This window comes from Accipiter gentilis, chromosome 29 (assembly GCF_929443795.1).
Source record: "Accipiter gentilis chromosome 29, bAccGen1.1, whole genome shotgun sequence".
NCBI classification, from domain to species: domain Eukaryota; kingdom Metazoa; phylum Chordata; class Aves; order Accipitriformes; family Accipitridae; genus Astur; species Astur gentilis.
Window position 1 is genome coordinate 8,955,114 of NC_064908.1, and position 17,661 is coordinate 8,972,774.

The window sequence follows — 17,661 nt, forward strand, 5'->3', positions numbered from 1 at the left end:
TGACATGGTATTCAATACTGGAGCTCATCCTGACAGCCCAGGACAAGTGAATTATGGCCCAAAGACAGGGAGGTTGGCCCAGGGCACATAAAACCAGGGTCCATGTCTCCAACTGACTGTATCAAAACCCACAAAGTGGATATTTGGTCCCTCCCCGTACCAGTTTTCCAGCACTAGAAGCCCTGTAAGCAATTGCCAGTGCATCAGGCCAGGTACATTTAAAGATGCCAGGTTAGCAAAACACAGTTTATCCTCTGCCCTCACCACTTGTCCCCAAACTGTTGCACCAGAAACCTGACAAAAATGACCTGGGGGTAAAAGCAAAGAGGAAACTCCAATTTTAGCTGAAGAGGGAATTAAGAAAAACACATTAACACCTCAAGAGAGTGCAGGGCTGGAAAACCAGGACATGAAACACAACTCCTTCAGGTTATATGCAAAGAATGTAGGCAACTGAGGAGGGAAACTGAAAGAATCGATGGAAAAATGATGGCCACCGAGGGTGAGATCAGCAGAAGGCATTCTAATCCCATTAGGAGAAATAATCCCCTCGGCTGGAGGTGTCAATGCGCATTCAGGAAGGTGTGCCAGGCCCTGGGACCCTCCAGCCAAGTGGGAAAATCCCTCTTTTTCTTCTGCCCATCTCTGGAAGAAGCAGCCATCTCCAGGGCAAACCAAGAGAGATGGAGAAGGAGGTTATGTAGGTAGTGGGGTGGGAAGGTTTTGCTCAAACAGACCATTTTTGGGTGCTGAGCTCCAGTGCCTTGCACCCACCAGCCTGGGAGGATGAATGGCCACCAGTCCCTGGGGAAGCCAGGCAGTGCCACGGCATGGCTGGGCTGTGGGGGCTCCTGGGGCAAGGGGATTAGAGGGGACAGATGTGACCATCCCTAGCTGTGACTCTGGGAAGCACAGAACCTGCCAGCCCTCCACCATGGGCTGGGCAGGAGAGGAGAGGAGAGGAGAGGAGAGGAGAGGAGAGGAGAGGAGGCAGCAATGCAGTGATTCCCCAGGGAAATCCCCCCACACCCAGCATCCCCACATAGCCAAAGACTCGGCAGCAGGAGATGTGGGCCCTGAGTCCTCCTTGCGTAGGGGCTGCACTGTGCTGGGCATGGACATCTCTGGTTGGGGCATCATCAGTGAGGCTTTGCTTTGCAACCTCCGAAACCAGACTGGGAGGAGAGAAAAAGTGGATTTAAGGCCAATCTGCAGCAGCCAGTGTCAAAATACTAACCACTGCACTGCAGCACATCCGTCACTCCGCAAGCAGAGCAGTGGCTGGGGCAGGGGGGTCTTGCTGGTCCATGAACACAGTCCAGCAGACACTGCTGTGGTGATGATGGTGATGCTCAGCCATGGAGGAAGCTTTGTCTCCAAGCTCCGCCAATTCATGCACAGAGAAGGAGGGAAAATACCCCCCCAGACCCCCTGGGAAACACAAATCCTCATAGCTGCTTCTGGCCAGAGTTGGACTCACACCTCAGTGTGTCCTGATGGGAAGGGGCAAGGCTCAACATCCCTGCCCTGCCAAAACATGTCCTTACCTTTAAGCACAGGCAGGGCTAGTGGTGCGTGCTGCCATGGTCACAGCCCTGCCATCACAGTGCTGCTAGCATCCGCCTCAACTTCATTCATCACCAGTGAAGGAGGTGCTGTTATTTTATGCTTCCACTTGAAAGAAACTAGCCTTCCGTGGCAGCAAACGAGGGGCGGTGTGTGGCCCTGGCAGGGCTGCGAGGGAGATGGGGACAGAGGGGTGGGCATATGGTGGGCACAGGAGTCCTCTGCCATCTTCTGATGGAAATCAGGACAAAATGGCACATTGTGACCATGGGAAGTGTCACCAGGCGGTCATGCCCATGGCCAGGACTCACAGGGGCTGCTGGGGAGTGAAGATGGGCACAGTGTGGGGACAGTCAGCTTTTAGGGCCACTTGTATTAACAGCCAGGCAGGAGTTTATAGGAAGAGAAATGTTTAAAGTAGAAAATGTTTTTTTTTGCCAATGGGCTGAGCCAGGGGGTGAGATGTCCCTGGGGAGAAGCAGCTGCTGGCACCACATGGCCAGGAGCGCTTGGAGAGGGAAAGCAAGTCTCGCATTGCAGCGTAAACTGCCCTGGCAGGCATTTCGCTGGCCCGTAAATGTCACATTTCAGCCAAGAGCCCCTTGGGCACTCTTAGCAGTAACATCAGGGCCTGGCAGCTAACCAGGATTAGAGGAGGAATTCTGCAAATACTCCTCAGTTGCAGGGTGGAGTGGTTTAAGCCTGTCCCTGGACCGGGAAGCATCAGATGGCAGTGCCCGGAGCTGCAGGACCAACCCGGCTGGGCTCCTTGCCTTGCCTGGTCCCCCCATTGGCCCGTGCAGCCTCCTCTGGATTCTGGCTAGTCCCACTGCTGACCCTGGGTCCTGGTGGTGGTACCACACACTTCACTGTCACTCCTGTGCATGCCTCACAGAGCCCCAGGCATGGCGGGGTGGCTTGATGGACCCATCAAACAGCTTTGGCACCAATGGGAACCCCCACCCCAGACCAGTCCAGCTCTGCTGGGGCATCCCTGGCTCCAGTGTGGCATGATGCGAGTGCCAGCAGTCATTGTGGTGCAGCCAGAGGTTTTCCTGCGACTGCCCAGTAGTGCTCAGCGCCCCCCCCAAACCCTACGCCTGCACCTACCCCTCAACTCCGAGGAATGCCGGGAGAGATTTTGGGAGAGCCAGACCAGGGTGAGAGGGGACGTTGGGGATGGGTCGTGGCGTGACATGTGTCCCACAGGCTGGGGAGCACTCTGGGCACTGAAGATGCTCTCTCTCCCACGTGCTGCTGTTGGGGATGTGGGTCCTGGCTACCCAATGCAAGTGACTGGGTAGACCGGCACTGGGGCAACGGTGCTGGGGACTGATGGGTGCCACAGGGTCAGCACTGCCTGAGTGATGTTTTGGAGAGCTCTGCCACCCATGCCCAGCCTGGAGGAAGGCAGAAATAAAGCAAAGGGTCCATTCCCCGGCCACCTCTGATTTAATGATCTCATGGAGGCCATGTATTTTTGGGCTGCCATGAACCATCAGTGCAAATGTGACAGCCCCCTCCATGGCAGATCCCGAAATGAGAGCCCCCCCACTTCCAGCCTCACACTGCAAACCCACAGCACAAAACCTGCTGAGGTTCACTGGGGAGTCTCCAGGTTCGTCCCTGCAGTCTCCATCCCTCAGCTCAGCTCACAGATGCTCATCCCCAGCAGTGACAAGAACATCCTGAAACTGGGAGACAACGCGTCCAAAATGGGACCCTTCCCAAAACACCTTCCCGCAGCGGGTGCAGCAGTAGAAGTCAGTGAGCTCGGGTTTGTCCAGCACCCCAGGGGGGATGGCAGCAACCTGCAGGACCGTGCCCCCCGCCAGCACCATGGACGCCCCACACTGGTCCAGTCCCTCAGGCCATTCACTGTGCAGGGTGTAACCGGGCTGGGCTGCATTGCAGGCTGGCATGGTGGCATCGCAGCTCTGGCTGGGCTTCTCCTTGCTCCTCGCCAGGCAGCCTGCAGGGAGAGAAGACAGCAGATAAACCATCAGGCACTGCTGTGGTGAACGGGGTTTGTGCTCAGCCACATGAATGACCCTTGTGAGGGGCCTGTCATCCCTGCAGGGAGTCCAGGCTCTGCCCTGCATCTCGGGGAGGAGCATCCCATGAATTTGGGAAAAGGTGGCCACAAGCATCCACCAATTGCCTGCTCTGAGCATGGCACCCGTCCAGCCTCCTGCTCCCCAGCAGCTATCCAGCACCTCCTCCACCATGTCCTGCTGCTGCCTGGGCAGCAGTGGGGTCTGCCATGGTCTTGGGAGCTATTCCAGTCTGGGTAACTGCACTGGTGCTGCTGCTGTACTGGGTGCAATGGTTTGCCTCCCTGTCACAGGTCGGGCAAGGCTGCTCTCCAAGATGGGCTGTGCCCTCCCTGAGCCACATTACAGGACAAACATCAGCAAGAGAAGCCCTTACTGCTGCTTTAATGAAAAAAACACCATTAATAGCTGTCTGCACTGCTTAGACACCCCCAACTCTCCTGGCCTGCCCGAGGATGCTGGGCATTAGGGTACATGTGACATCCACCTCCCATCACATTAACCTAGGCAAGGGGCACCGTGGGGCGCAATGTGGGGCCATGTCCCGTGAGCTGTCCCCACATGCCCCGAGCCCTGGCCCCACCAGGCAGGCGGATCACTGCCATCGCAAACCAAGCATCACAAACTTCACGGCATTTTTGGCAGCTCAATGCAGGCTCTCACCGCCCGTGGCCGGGGCACAGCAGGTTGCTGGATCTGGGCGGCGGAAGCTGAGGGCTGAGCTGTCTCCCATCCATCAGGATGCCTGGCATTCAGGGACACTGGCTGCAGTTATTGCTGTGGGATGACTCATTTTTGGCAGGGGGGGACTTGTCCTGCCTCGACATCAATTAAGATAACAAAAGGCATCCTGCATCACTCCAGCGGCACCTCTGGGGCATCCAGCCTGCCCCTTTCGAGGATCAGAGGGAGCCTGTTAGGAGCCAGCTGTGACAGAGAGGGACACCAGCCTTCCCAGCTGGCTCTTCCCTGCATCCCAGCGCTGCGGATATGCTGGCGATTGTTGTGGGGGAAAGCAAGACTGAGGACAGCCCTGGGACAGCCACCCTGTCTCAGCAGAGCTACTCCATGGCTGCCTGGCAGGGCCTGGACCTGCTGCCGCATGAGCAGAAAGAGCCGCAGCCTGGGAGAGGTGTGTGAGGCTCAGGTCACACCAGCCCCTGGTTCAGGGGGGCTCCCCAGAGCCCCCCAAGACCTTCCACACCTCCCCAGAGGAGATGACCAGCCCAAGGGGGTGGAGCACAGTCACCCCCCATTCCCAACAGTGTTTGACACACTCAGGGTCAAGGCTGTCACTGCAGATGTTCTCAGGGTGGTTTTGCAGACCAGCCCTGGACCACAGGACAGCAGCCTAGGAGCGGCACAGGTTTGGGGGCTGCTGCCACATGAGGGGAAGCAGCCCCAAGCCCAGTCCCAGCCACCAGCCAAGAGCTGGGCTCACCATTGCTGTGCCCTGGGCAAGTGCCCTGCAGCTCCACTCATGGATATGCCTTTCCTTCATCATCTGCGTTTGCTTGGGACACAAACATCCATTCTCAGATTAAAAACAGTGACCTCAAGTTCCCATTTTCTCCAATTTTTGACATGTGGTGAAGCACCCGGGCTGCTCTCAGGAGATCCCTGAGCTGGCCGGAGCAGGGACATGGGGGAAGAGCCCCATTCCCGGGGGTTTCTCTGGGTCAGAGTCTGTCAGCAGGTGGCAGATCCCCATGGCAGGAGGTAAAGATTCTGTCCTTGCCCCATCCCTGACTCCTTCTGCCCTGTGCTACACGATGGCATGGGGCGGCCTCAGCCTGGGCATGCAGGGACCAGCTCGCTGAGAAGGCCAAGCTGCAGGATGTGCCTCCAAGCACACAAACCACAGACTCCCTGGGCCACCAGTTGTTTATCTTCAGTTTGTAACACATGGACACAAATCTGCCTTTCTTCCCCTTTTCTATTCATCGTGTCTGCTCTCGAGCACCAGGCCTCTGCATGTGCCTCCAGGACCCTGATGGGAGGAACCTGCATCTTGGCTGGGACTTTTAGATCCAACCGTAATTGAAATGATACTGCTAGCAGCCAGCGCCTATGCTGCATGAACACCTCTCCCCACCACAGAGGCCCCCAGAAATTTCACCGGCCCAAACTTGCAGCACCCCAGCCCTGCCAGCGCCAGGGCATGGACGCTTGATGCTCCTGCAGGAATCCCAGGCAATTTGCTCTCCCTTCTGACACGCTCCATCAGCTGCCATGATGCTGGGGGGCAAAACCAACTGCAGATCCCCTCCTCTGCATGGCAGCGGGGGTGAAACCTCCAGCTCCCCCAAACACCACCCCCCCGGGCTTGTGAGAAAAAGGCAGGCAAGGAGGAAAATTTCATCCCTTAAAAGCCTGGGGACAGAAAGGCTGTGATGGTCACCCAGTAGTTTTGCCTTTTGCTTGCACCAGCCCCCTCCTTATTGTGGCTCTTCAAAGGGTTGAAAATGCTACATCACTTCAAAGTGACCATTTTTGAATGGGAGCTTGTAAAACCCCTTCTCCCCCTCCCACCAAATTCTTTCCAGAGCTTTTGAAGATGCCAGCCGTCCCCTTGCTGCTGTGGTGAAAGGGCCACCAGGCACAGGGTGCCAGCCGGGCACGCAGTGAAAACCACACTGGGAAAAGGTCAGATCCCCCAGAAAAAAAAAGGGTTTTCCTGGGGAAAAGAAGGGATTTTTTGAAGAAGGGGTTTCTTTCAGCCCCTTAAGATAGGCAGACCCCTCCCTGGCAGAGCCGCTGCTCCCACGGGGCTGCAGCTTGTCTCACTGGGATGCTGTGCACCGCGGAGTTATGCCGGAGGCGGAGCAAAAGGCATGTGTGGGGTGCATGGGGCCCAGGGGAGCCGAGTGTGTCCTTCCAGCATGCTGGGAGTTTTTCAAATCTACAATTTCCAGAGCTCTGTGACTGTTTGCACCAAAGGCTGGATTCCCACTGCATCTCTGCGGAGGAGAAATGAAAGTGATTCCTTACCAAATCAATTCGAAACACCTCTTGGGAACTAATAATCCCATTATAAAACATCTTGAAAATAAAAAGCCCTTTTGCCTCTCACTCACCTCTCCCCCTCTTGCCTGGGTCACACTGGGGATGACAGAGCCCAATGGGAGGCTGAGCCCTCCTGCAGCCCCCCCAGCACCCTGGGGTTGAGCACCCACACACGTCAGTGCCGCAGAGCTCCACAGGCAGCAAGGGTTGTCCCCATCCCCTGGTGCTGTCCCCAGCCCAGCAGCCCTTCTCAGCACAGGGCCATCTCCTCCTGCCTTCCCCACAAGCTGTGGCCATACCCTGCCCTCGCACGTGCTGCCCACTCACATCTCCAGCATCTGCCCACCCCTGCTCATCTGTGGGAATTAATACCCCATGGGAATAGCATAAACTGTCCCCTGTCCCACCTAGGACTTCCAGCAAGTGCTGCAATGTCCAGGGGAAAGGGGATACTGCAGGACTCCAATTCTGCTTATTTCTGCATCAAGTTACGTCCCTGGGCTGAGCAAGGCTACCCTCAGCAGTGGGATCCCACCCCTGCAGCCCAGGACATGATGCACTTGTCACCTCTGCAGCAGCCCCACTTTGTGCCCAAACCACTGCCACATGCCCCAGAGCCAGGCTGGCCCCACGGTCTGCGAGGTGGGGTGCAGCAGGAGCCCCGCCAGCCTGGGAGGGATCGCCTTCCTTCAGCTCCCAGCCCCCAGCACCGTGACAGTGGGGAAGACCCATGCCAAAGACACATCTCACGCCCTGGGGCACCGCATGGTTCCTGGCGCCTGAAAACCAACAGTACCTTCACCCCAGGGGACAAAGAGCCAGGGGTGTGTGCCCCAAGGGCACAGCAGCATCCAGGGACGGTCCCACATGAGCTCTGGATGAGAACTATTACAACAGGGGGGCTGTGGTGGGCAAAGTGACTTGTCCCAAAGACCCCAGGGAAGGCAGGGATGGGACAGGAGCCATAGCTCCGCATGCCCCACTGTGAGATCCTGCTCATGGATGGGGGGCACTGAGCCCAGCGGGAGGGATATGGGACAGGGCACAGGCTGCCTCCAGCAGGCAGGGGGATGTGCACCCTCCCCTGCCCACAGAGGGGCCCTTAGCGGTGTGGGGGTCATTGAAAGGCCACCATGGTGGTGACACCAGTGACCTATAGTCCCTACAGCCTATTCTGTCAGCTGCAACGCAGGAGTCCTGGGTCAGGCTTACTGGGACAGCACTGGGACCCCCCACTGCGGGACAGGGGGCACAGCAGGGCCTGGGAAGCCAGGACAGAGCAGGATCAGGGCAAACCTCCTTTGAACCTGTGCCCAATTCCCCTTCCCCAGACCACACAGCCCTGATTTGGCTGGAAACAACCCGTCCCCACGTGTATGAGCCCTGGGCACCCTTGGGGCTTCAGCGCCATGGCACTCTCTGGTAACCCAAACTCCCCAGGGGAGCTGGGTACTTCTGCACAAAAACCTGTCCCCAAGGTCCCGTTTCTAGCCCAGGTCCCTCTGTGTCACCCCAGCTACGACCAAGGCCTTGGGGTGAGGAGCTGGGTACTTGTCCCAGCTGGCTCAGGTGGGGAACCTGGCGCTCGCCCTGCGGCTCTGGGAACCGCAGCCTCCTGCCACCTCCAGAGAGGCACTCGGGTCTGGCAGCACTTGTGCAAGCTGAGAGCCCTTCTCCCAGCCCGGCAGCCGCACCCAGCTGTCATCGCAGCCACACACACGGGAGACTCGTCCATAATTAGGCAATTAAGGCTGAGGTGTTTTGGAGAAAGCGCACATCGTAAAGGCTTTGCACAAGGCTGAAAGCAGACCTGGGAGCATTCTTGGAGTACAAAGGTGCATGGGAAACCTTGCTGCGGTGAGAGATTGAACCCGATAAGAGGAGTTATGAGCCTGAGAAACACACTGGATTGCAGGGCACTGAAGATGCCTGGTTATCTTTCCCTCCTCAATAAGGCAGATAAGCAAAGGACAAAGGACCCAGGATTGTGCAACCTGGGCTGCAGCAGCCTGGCCACGATCTTAAGATGTTCGCAGGGCGGAGGAGGGAGGATGAGCTCAAGGCAAGAGGCACCTTCAGTTGCTATCATCTCCCTGTGCCGCTGTGGGAGAAAACCCTGCCGGCTTCCGTGGCCAGCGCCGGGCAGGAGCACCAAACTATCCCCAGCTCCTGCCCAGGGACCGTTGGCACAACACCGCTGTCAGCGGGTACACACAGAGCTCTGCAAACCCACAGCCACAAACATGTCACCAGCTTCCCAGCCTGGCAGTGGTTTTTCATATGAGCAAACAAAATTCTTCAGAAGAGTGGGAGCTGGCAGAGTGGGACCCAGCCGAGCCTGGGGGGGTGTTTCTGGCCAGTCTCACCGCCGCAGCCCCCACTCCCAGCCCCAGTGCTGCAGCTCCTCAGTCCCCGTTCCTGCCCCACTCAGGTACAGACATGAGCATGCACCCGTTACCCCACTGCACCCCAGTGGGAACAGAGCCTAAATGTATGGGGTTGCCCGGTCTGAGCATGAAGGGGGCTGGGGAGCCCCTGGGTCCTTGGGTGCAGCCTTTCGGGGACACGTCCCCATCCCTGCAGAAGCATGCAGAGCAGCCTGAGGCACCCAGGGTGCCTTGGCCTCTCCTGCATGCTGGGTCTGGTGTGAGGCAGTGAGGATGTACAGGCTGCTCCATGGGTGCAAGAGTGCTCCTGGGACAGCACAGGGATCGTCTGCCCTTCCCACTTAGTAATGCTGTAGGGCAGGGAAGCACAGCAGGAAAAAACTGCATCCAGCCTTAAGGCTTTGGACACGCAGTGACCTCTTCCTGCTGTGCACCATAGCCCCTGGAAGCAGGTCCCACCAGCCCATACCCTCAGCTGTCCTGGTGCATGGCCGTAGAGGAGGGACCCAGCACCGTACTGGTGTCACCCTAACTTGGAACTGCTGCACGGCCTTCCCCATGCTGTGGTCTTGCGGCTCTTCCTCCCGCCTGCCTGCACGCTGCCTCTGCCAGCTTTCAGCCAGGTTCACCGCGGAGCCAAGGGCCAGGAAGGGAAAGAGAGCCTGAGTCACTACTCAGGCTGGTTGGGCCAAGGCGGGTGTCCCAGCTGGGCTGCTCAGAGCCATGCCAGCCCCATGCCATCCTGCCACCCAGCACAGGGATGTCCTGGCTGCTCCTCCAGCTGCCTGTGGAGCTGCCTGGGGCTTATCCTGCACCTGCGGGATGCGACACTGGAAGAGAAGATGGGTAGTGCAGATCTCACTGGTCTTGAGTACCAGCTTTGGCAGCTGGTCAGGGAGGACACTCACCCAACTTGGGACTCCCCAGAGTGCTGCATCGGGGTCCCGGAGCACCCCCAGCTGCTGTGCCTGCTCCTCCGCCTCTCTCCAACACGGAGCAGAGGCTCCAGCATGCCTGGTTAGCAGTGCAGCCCAAGGGAAAGCAGGACCAGTTGTTTTCATGTTTTGCAAAATGTTTCAGATGGTAAGGGTTGATTTTATGATTAAAGCAGCCTTTTCCATTTAGTGAATCCTAACCAGATCCAATGGGCTCCATCCTTGCCTTTTCCAGGGACCGGATTTCTTGTGGCAGAGCATCCCCAGAGCACCGGGGCCCTGTGCCGGATGGTTTTACCACACTGACTAAGCAAGAAGCTTCCCCTGGCCACATGAAAGCCTGTGACACATCCATCCCCCTGGGTCATTTGGGAGCCCACATGTTGCCAACAGCCTCCAGCGAGGTCTTAGCTGTGCCATGTAGTGACCCACAGCACTGCTGCCTCTCTCTGCCCCATCCCCTGCCTGCTCCAGCCACCAGAGCTGCTCAGAGCATCCCACTGGGAAAAAGGCATCACAGGGCAAAGGTGTCCAGGCTTGAAACTATTTCCAGCACTTCCATCAAAGCCCTCATGTAGGGAAAATGCAGCTGTGTCAGGGAAAATGTTCCCTAAAACCTGGGAAAGCCCTAGGTCCAAGTTGGAGTGAGGATGAATAATTTGCTTTTCATCACTTGGAAGCCCTGCCATAAAAATCCAGGAGCCAAACGGAGTGGCACTGGCCCAAGTTTTGCAGCCAAAATGTGAGCAGCCCTGGCCTGTCTGCAGCCCGACCCCGGGACTTGGGAGCACTTGGGCAGCTGCAGGCTTATGTCGAGTGTTGGTCCATCAGGATCCATCCTCATCCACAGCTGATGGGTGCCCCGGAATTCGTAGCTCCCACTGCACCTGCCTGCTCCTCCCCGGCCTGGGAAACAGGAGGGGGGAAGAAGCATTTTCTTGCCAAGCAGCAGCATCTGGCCACAGTCCTGGGGGTGAATCCATGCCCCATGGCATGAATGAGACGACATGGCCTGGGCTGCAGTCACAGAGCAGGGGCCAGTCCCGGTGTGGGCGAGCAGCTGGGGACTGTGGGTGCTGAACTCCCTGCCACGTGCACTGGACCATGGCCGAGGGCAGAGCTGGTCCCTGCCACCACCAGAAGGAAAATGTGAAGGAAATCAGGGAACGACTGAGATTTTCCTTACGAACCCACTTTAGCTGCCCAGCCTGTACCACTGCCACTGCTGTCCCCACCAAGCGACGGCAGGACATTGTCATCACACCCTTCCCCTGTTTCTCTTCCACAAAACTTGACCCAAAGTGGGACATTTTGGGGACAACCTAGTTGAGGTCACACTGATGCTCATAATCCCAGTAGTCCCCACCAGAATCTGAATAGAAATGGAAACGACAGGGTGGCCGGAACCCCAGGGACCCCCTTGACAAGTCCCCAGGGGTCTTCACTTTGGGTCAGGTGCCACCTGCCCAGTTGTGCCTACTTGCCCAGGAATCACAGCTTCTATTTTATGTCTCCATTGCAGCAAAACACCAACCCCCCAAGGACATTGTGGCATCTTGGGTCTCTGACTGCACCATGCCGGAGGATGCTCCCCATCGGAGGATGCTCCTCGATAAGGTCATGCCTGACATGCCTGGTGCAGGGCTCCCACCCAGCCCAGCAGACAGGGGACCTTCCCCATGAGATGCCCCCAGGGTCACAGGGGACCCAGCGAGAGGCTGCATGGCACGATGGGGACATGGTGTGTTGCAGACATGGTGTAAAGGGTAGAGCAAGGGGGTCCCTGAAAAGTCTGTGTGGAGAAACAATGGTGCTGTGTGAGACTCCCCCAGGTCCACCATCCCCATCCTGAAGGGAGAAGGGGAAACCACTCACATGGCTGAATGCAAACCACAGCATTTCTATTTCCCATACTCTAAAACTGGCTGAACAGGCCTGGCTGGTGGCAATGTACACACACAGCGAGTGCCCTCACCAGAGAAACGGCTGGGGAGGATGCCCCAGCCTTTTGGGAAGCACAGCGCTCCCAGGCTGCCGGCGCCATGGGAAAAGCAGCCCCACCATGTCCCTCATCCCCAGAGCCACAAGTGGGGTTCCCAGCAAAGCCACAGCTGGCCAGGAGCGCCTGGCAGCTGCTGCTTCACACTGCTCTCTCCTATCAAGCAGATGGGGAAACAGAGGCACGGCAAGTGAGGCATGCGAGGGCTGGCAGCAGAGCCCAGGCTGGATCGGAGCAGTGGGAGGGGCACGTTTCCATCCTGGCATGCCTGCAGTGGGTGTCACTCACCACCAAAACGTGGCTCTCTGTGGGGAGGAGCATGGCGGGGGATCAATGCAGCTCAGGGCAGGGCATGGAGGAGCCTTCCTCCATGCCGAATCCGCCGGAGCCTTGCTGAGCGGGTGGCACTGACTCACTCCTCCCGCAGCCTGACCTAGTTTAAGAGGCACCGTGCAGGTGAGAAAGGCACCATCAGCAGTGCCAGCCAGAAGGCATTTTGCAGCCCAAGTTTTTGCCATGTCAGGTGGCGACGGCCTTAGGCTGTCACTTGAGCCACTGCTGGCGTGTCACCAAACCACCCTGGGCTGGGCAATCCCATGCATGACCCAATGCCTTGCAGGGCAGCACAGGGCAGCCACGGTAGAAGGCTGGGAGCTGTGCTCTGTATACGCAAGCTCAACCAGGCACAAAGCGGGCTCAGAAGAGCTCTGTGGTCTTTGCCCAGTGGCAGGTTGGTGGTTGGGTCTCCCCAGCCCAAGCGGGATGGTCCCGCTCGTCCCAGGTGGGAGCGCAGGGAGGGGTCCGGGGTCAGAGCATCACTCCTGGCTATCAGCGCCCACCCACTTACCTGCATTGCCATCACCCAGTGCCTGCCTGCTGCCCTCCACCAGCTGCCTCATCCTCTCCCTCGAGACCTTCAGGTACTTGTCGCAGTTGCACACCTGGAAGAAGAGAGAGTGGGAGGTTGGTGAGGTGGCAGCCATGTTCCCCGGGTATCTCCTGCCTGCCTGGAGCACACAGCCACACACTGGGCACCCCCAGCAGAGACTGGGCAGTCCCCTGTCGCATGCATCATGGCAGAGGGAAAATGAGGAAAGGCATGTCCCACTGAGAGGAGGGTGGCAGAATGGCAGCAGGCACAAATTTGGGAGTTCACAAGCCACAAGAACCTCCTCTCCAGAGGCACTCCATCTTTACAGTTCTTAGCCACACCGGTGGGCAGCCACACCTGGTACTGCTGCCCACCCCCCGAGCAGACCTCAACCCCCAGCCCTACACAATGCCAGAGAACACCAGAAACTGAGGTTGCCTTAAAACATCAAGCAGACACCCAAAGTTTGGGCTGTAGCTTCAAGATTTGTTCTCTCTTGTCTCACAGAAGCTATGGAGGATGGCCATGGACCCTGAGACATGCTGGGGTCTCAATCAGCTGTGCTTGGCCTGGCTCTGCCACAGCACCACGAGCACCGATTCTCATTTTCTAACCCCACCTTTCGTTTGCCTAAATGCACCCAGAGAGGTCTCCAAGTGCCTGCACACACAGGGTGCCAGCCCTTAGGGAACCAAACCCCTCAAGGAGCTCCCCAAACCCCACTGCCGAGGAGCACCCGCAGCCGGCTGCTTGCCCAGAAGCAATTGGCACTAAATCTCCCTGGGAGCATTGCAGCCGGCTCCCTGACAGCTTTGCTTTCCTCTCCCCCTTCCTGCTTGGACAGGAGCTGGGTTCTGGGATGTGCTACAACACCTTTCATCAGCTATTTGTTTCTAGGGGCTGTTTTCTGCTTGCGGAGCATTTTGAGCACACTGCACCAAAGGCAAGCAGGGAGAGAGGTGCATAACTTCACCGACCAGAACAAGTTCCCTGCCTGGGGCTTTGCTCCAAAGCCTGTTGAAACCAGAAATGTTTTTCCACCTCCTGACTGGGCCCTGGCGCGGGCCTGCGGCAGCTCTGCCGGTTTGTGGCATGCTGGCTGGAGCAGCACTGGGGTCATGGTGAGGTGCAATATGCCCCTTCTTCCCACACAGCTGCCTGAAGGAGGATGGGGGAGGATGATTTGTTTGAAAATGAGCTTGCCACCATGTCCCGGCTCTGCTCTGCAGCAGGAGGAGTTTATTTCCACCAGCAGCCTCCACAAAACCGGTACACGCTCCCCATCCTGGGCATGATTTGGCCATAAAAGGATGCCCAGGCTTAGGTCCCTGAAGCCCTGCTTCTCCAGCCCCACAGAGCAGCAGCACAGACAGACAGAGATGGACAAGGTGCAATCTTGAAAGCACCCAAATGCCGTGGAAGCCACTGCACCACTTTTAAAAGGGATTTTTGCAGCAATCCCCTGATCTTCACAGCAAGCATCAGATAACTGCTATTCATGCAAATGTGGGTCAGACCCCTGCACGCTGCTCCGGCTCACCAGCCCGTCTCCTCCTCGCTCACGCTGGGGCAAGCCGCAAGCACTGGTGCTGTGGGGGGCTGAGCATGCCTTCCCTGCCCTGTGAAGGGCAAAGCACCCTCCTCGTTCTCGTGTTCAAACCCAGGGAAATTAAACTGGGTGAAACCCCAGGGAAACAGAAAGATGATCTTATTTGAGTGAACCTGAATTTGTGCGGAGCCAGAGCAGCCACTGGAGTTATCCGATCAGAAAGGAGATGCCACTTTGGAGTTCACTGCCAGCCTCACGCGAGGGAGGGTTACACTGCAACCCGTGGAGGCCACCCGATACCATCAGATCAGATCTGATCTCAGTCTTCAGCTGTCTGGACTAAGGAGGACTGGAACTCACTGGCTCCTTTTCACACCTTAGCCTCCCCTTCTCTCAGCTCTCTACAGGCTTAGCTGTGCCTGCGGCAGCAGCGCATCATCAGCTGGGTCAGATCCATCCTGAAAGATGGCTGAGAAAAAGGGAAGAGAAGCACGGATGGATCCAGGGATGAGCAGGGAAGGAGACAGACAGGCTCTTTCTTTTAGGGCGGATGTCAGCTGTGGGACAGACCCCAATACCACTGCCCAGCGGAGCTGTGCTCCCCCCCTGCCAGCTCTGATGGTGGAGTCAGTGCTGATGCTGCAGGATGGGACGGTCTTTTTGAGGCTCAAGAACATCCCAGCCTGCACAGGCTGGACCTGGAGCCACTGATGTCACCACCCTGGCAGGCACCCAAAGCTCTCGCGTGGCTCACAGGGTGCCTGCTGGGATTTGTGGGATTGCAACAGGCAGGCAGAGGTGATGGGCAGCTCCCAGGGATGTGTGCCAAGCTCTGGCTGGGCTGGCCCCACTCCTCCGAGACAGTGACAACAGGGGAAGGGGCTGCATGCTGGAGAAGGGAGTTGAGCCTGGCAGTGGGAGGGACGTGGGATGGCACCTCCTGGGCACAGAGGCAGCACCAGCTGCACCAGGTGCACCAGGTGCATGGGGTGTCAGAGGCTCCCAGAGAGGTCCCAAACCACCCGGCCATTGAGCTGCCACCCAGGATGGGCACAGTGGGGGCCCAAGGGGCAAACAGCACCCTCCTCCCCAGCCCTCCCTGCCAGGCATGGACATGCACCCTGTGTGGGCATGGGCTCATCTCCCCTCCATCACAAACACCTAATCCACCTTAATGCCCAGCCTTGGCAGTTTGGAGCATGCTGTGGTGTTTGGGCAGCAGTGCTAGCATGCTGTGCATGGGCTCCTGGCTCCCGCTTGGGTGCACAGAGTGAGCTCGGGCAAATTCCTCTGCTTCTCTAAAATTCATTATTGTCGTAAACTAGGGGCAATCCACCTCCCTGGGCCAGATATGCCCCGGCAGCCCAGGGGCAGCCCGGCATTTCCCACTTGCCCAGGGCTGCCAGACGTTTGCCATGAGGCTCTGTGCCCCACACCATCTCTCCAGCCTCCAGGGCTTAGCCACCATCAGCTTCTCAAAAACATGGGGCAGGCTCAGGAGCCAGATAAGCCACTTAGCAGCAGTGCCAATTAGCTGTAATAAAAAATTGCAATTAATTTTTTTTAATACCTTGCCAAAATGAGCCAGAAGAGATGAAGCGAGCAGGGCAGTCTGCCACCTCCATAAGGCTGCACTGAGTGGCTGCCATGCAGGGGCCAGTGGTAGCCTTGGGCTCAATGCTCGGCCTGGAGACACAGCTCCCTGCAGCCTTCTTCATCTCAGCGTCACTGCCTGGGGATGCGAAGCAGTTTTTTGTGGGGGTCTTGCTTTTCTTTTAAGGGTAGGGATGTGGGGACCCTCTGCGGGGGAAGGGATGGGTTTTCCTCCTTGGGAAGGTTTTGTTTCCCCAGATCCATCATGGCAGGATTAGTCGTGGGTCCCATGAAGTGGGGTGGATGTAAGGCCAAAAATCTTTGTGGCAGTGAGACAGCAGGACATGGCAGCACCCCGGAACACTGTCTGGGGGGTGCAACCACTGCGAGCAGAGGTTACAACCCAACAGTGAAGGCTTCGGCTTCTCCTCCACAACATCTTGGGGTCGCCCCCAGCCCCTGTGCCCAGCTCAGGGTGGGGGTGGCAGCTTCTGCCCCAGTCCCCAGCCCTGCCCTGGGTACAATGTGCCGAGCAGGCTGAGCCGCAGGTTCTCTGCTCATGCCGTCCTGCCTGTCCACATGGCCGGTGTAAGTGCTGGGCCATGGGGGAGAAAAGGGGTGAGTTTAGCTTGGGAGAAGGGGGCCAGGTAGTTGCAGCCCTCACAGACCTCATAGCACTGCCCGGACCACTGACACTCATGCTCCTGTCGCATGCTGGGGTGCCCCTGTGCCCCTGAGGGCTGCGGGTCGCAGGGCGGCAGCGGGCACACCTCGGAGGAGGAGCAGCGCTGCCTTTCTCACGCTAGGGCAGCCCTTGCCAGCACACGCTTAGTCACTGGTAAATCCCAGCCTAGATCTGCTCTGCCCTCTGTGAAATGGATCTTGGCTGCACCCCCGCTGAAGCAATCCTGGCGCTCGGGAGCCATGGCGGGCGCGCTTTCCCACGGCAGCCCGGCTTCCAGCACCCCGTGTGAATCAGCTCCTTCCCGGGCAGGTGCTGGGTGCCCCCGCACAGCACACGTGCAGCCGGCCAGGCAAAGCCAGGCGAGTGCATCCCCGCTCCAATCCCCCCGTTGTGCTGGCTGCCCGCTCAGCAGGAGGGCTGGCAGGGATGGTGCCGAATTCAGGCTTTCTGGGCAGGTGGGGATGGCTGTGACATGTTCCCCTGCCTCTCCAGGCCCTGGTCACCATGTCCATGTCAAGGATGAGTAGCAGGTGCAACCCATCTTAGATGAAGCTCTGGTCCTCACTGCGGTGCCTCGCTGTTGTCCCCTCTCCCTGCGCCAATCTGGGCATCCTGACGGAGGTGCTGCACCCCAATGTTGGGCACCGTCACACCTGCACCTGTATGCTCCTGCCCTGGGACCTCGTGCCAGCACCCATCGCACCCAGAGGAACACTCTGCAGCCCAGCCTGCTCTGTGATGTCACCACCAAGAGCTGTGACACAGGGATTAGAAGGAGTTATGTCATTGAACCGGGACTGTCATGTCATGTCATGTCTCACTGTGATGTCACAGCAGGAGAGCTGGCGGGGATCTCTGTGCTGCTGTGGTCCCTGAGCCTGACGAGGTGGCTTGTCCCCAGCTCCAGCAGCCGGAGCCACCCCGGCCAAGCAGGCAGCTGCTGCGCAGTGAGGCTTTCCCTGCCTGTGCAGCTGAGGAGGACAAGGCAGTTGAAATGTCCTTTTGCAATACTGGCA

At 58.1% G+C, this 17,661-nt stretch overlaps 1 protein-coding gene across 14 annotated transcripts in view; it reads right to left on the bottom strand.

Moving 5' to 3' along the window:
- Nucleotides 1–2,958: 2,958 nt before the first annotated feature.
- The window catches only part of EXD3 (exonuclease 3'-5' domain containing 3), a 295,908-nt gene continuing 281,205 nt past the window's right edge, over nt 2,959–17,661 (bottom strand). For 8 of the 14 annotated variants that reach the window (XM_049832287.1, XM_049832288.1, XM_049832290.1 and 5 more), the window contains 2 exons: nt 12,795–12,888; nt 2,960–3,538 (listed from right to left, as the gene is read on the bottom strand). In XM_049832287.1, the coding sequence (XP_049688244.1) occupies nt 3,219–3,538; nt 12,795–12,888 (414 nt within the window). In that variant the 3' untranslated portion in view covers nt 2,960–3,218. Of the gene's footprint in view, nt 3,539–12,794; nt 12,889–17,661 lie in introns of all 14 variants that reach the window. The other 6 variants (XM_049832285.1, XM_049832296.1, XM_049832284.1 and 3 more) reach the window with 2 other exon arrangements.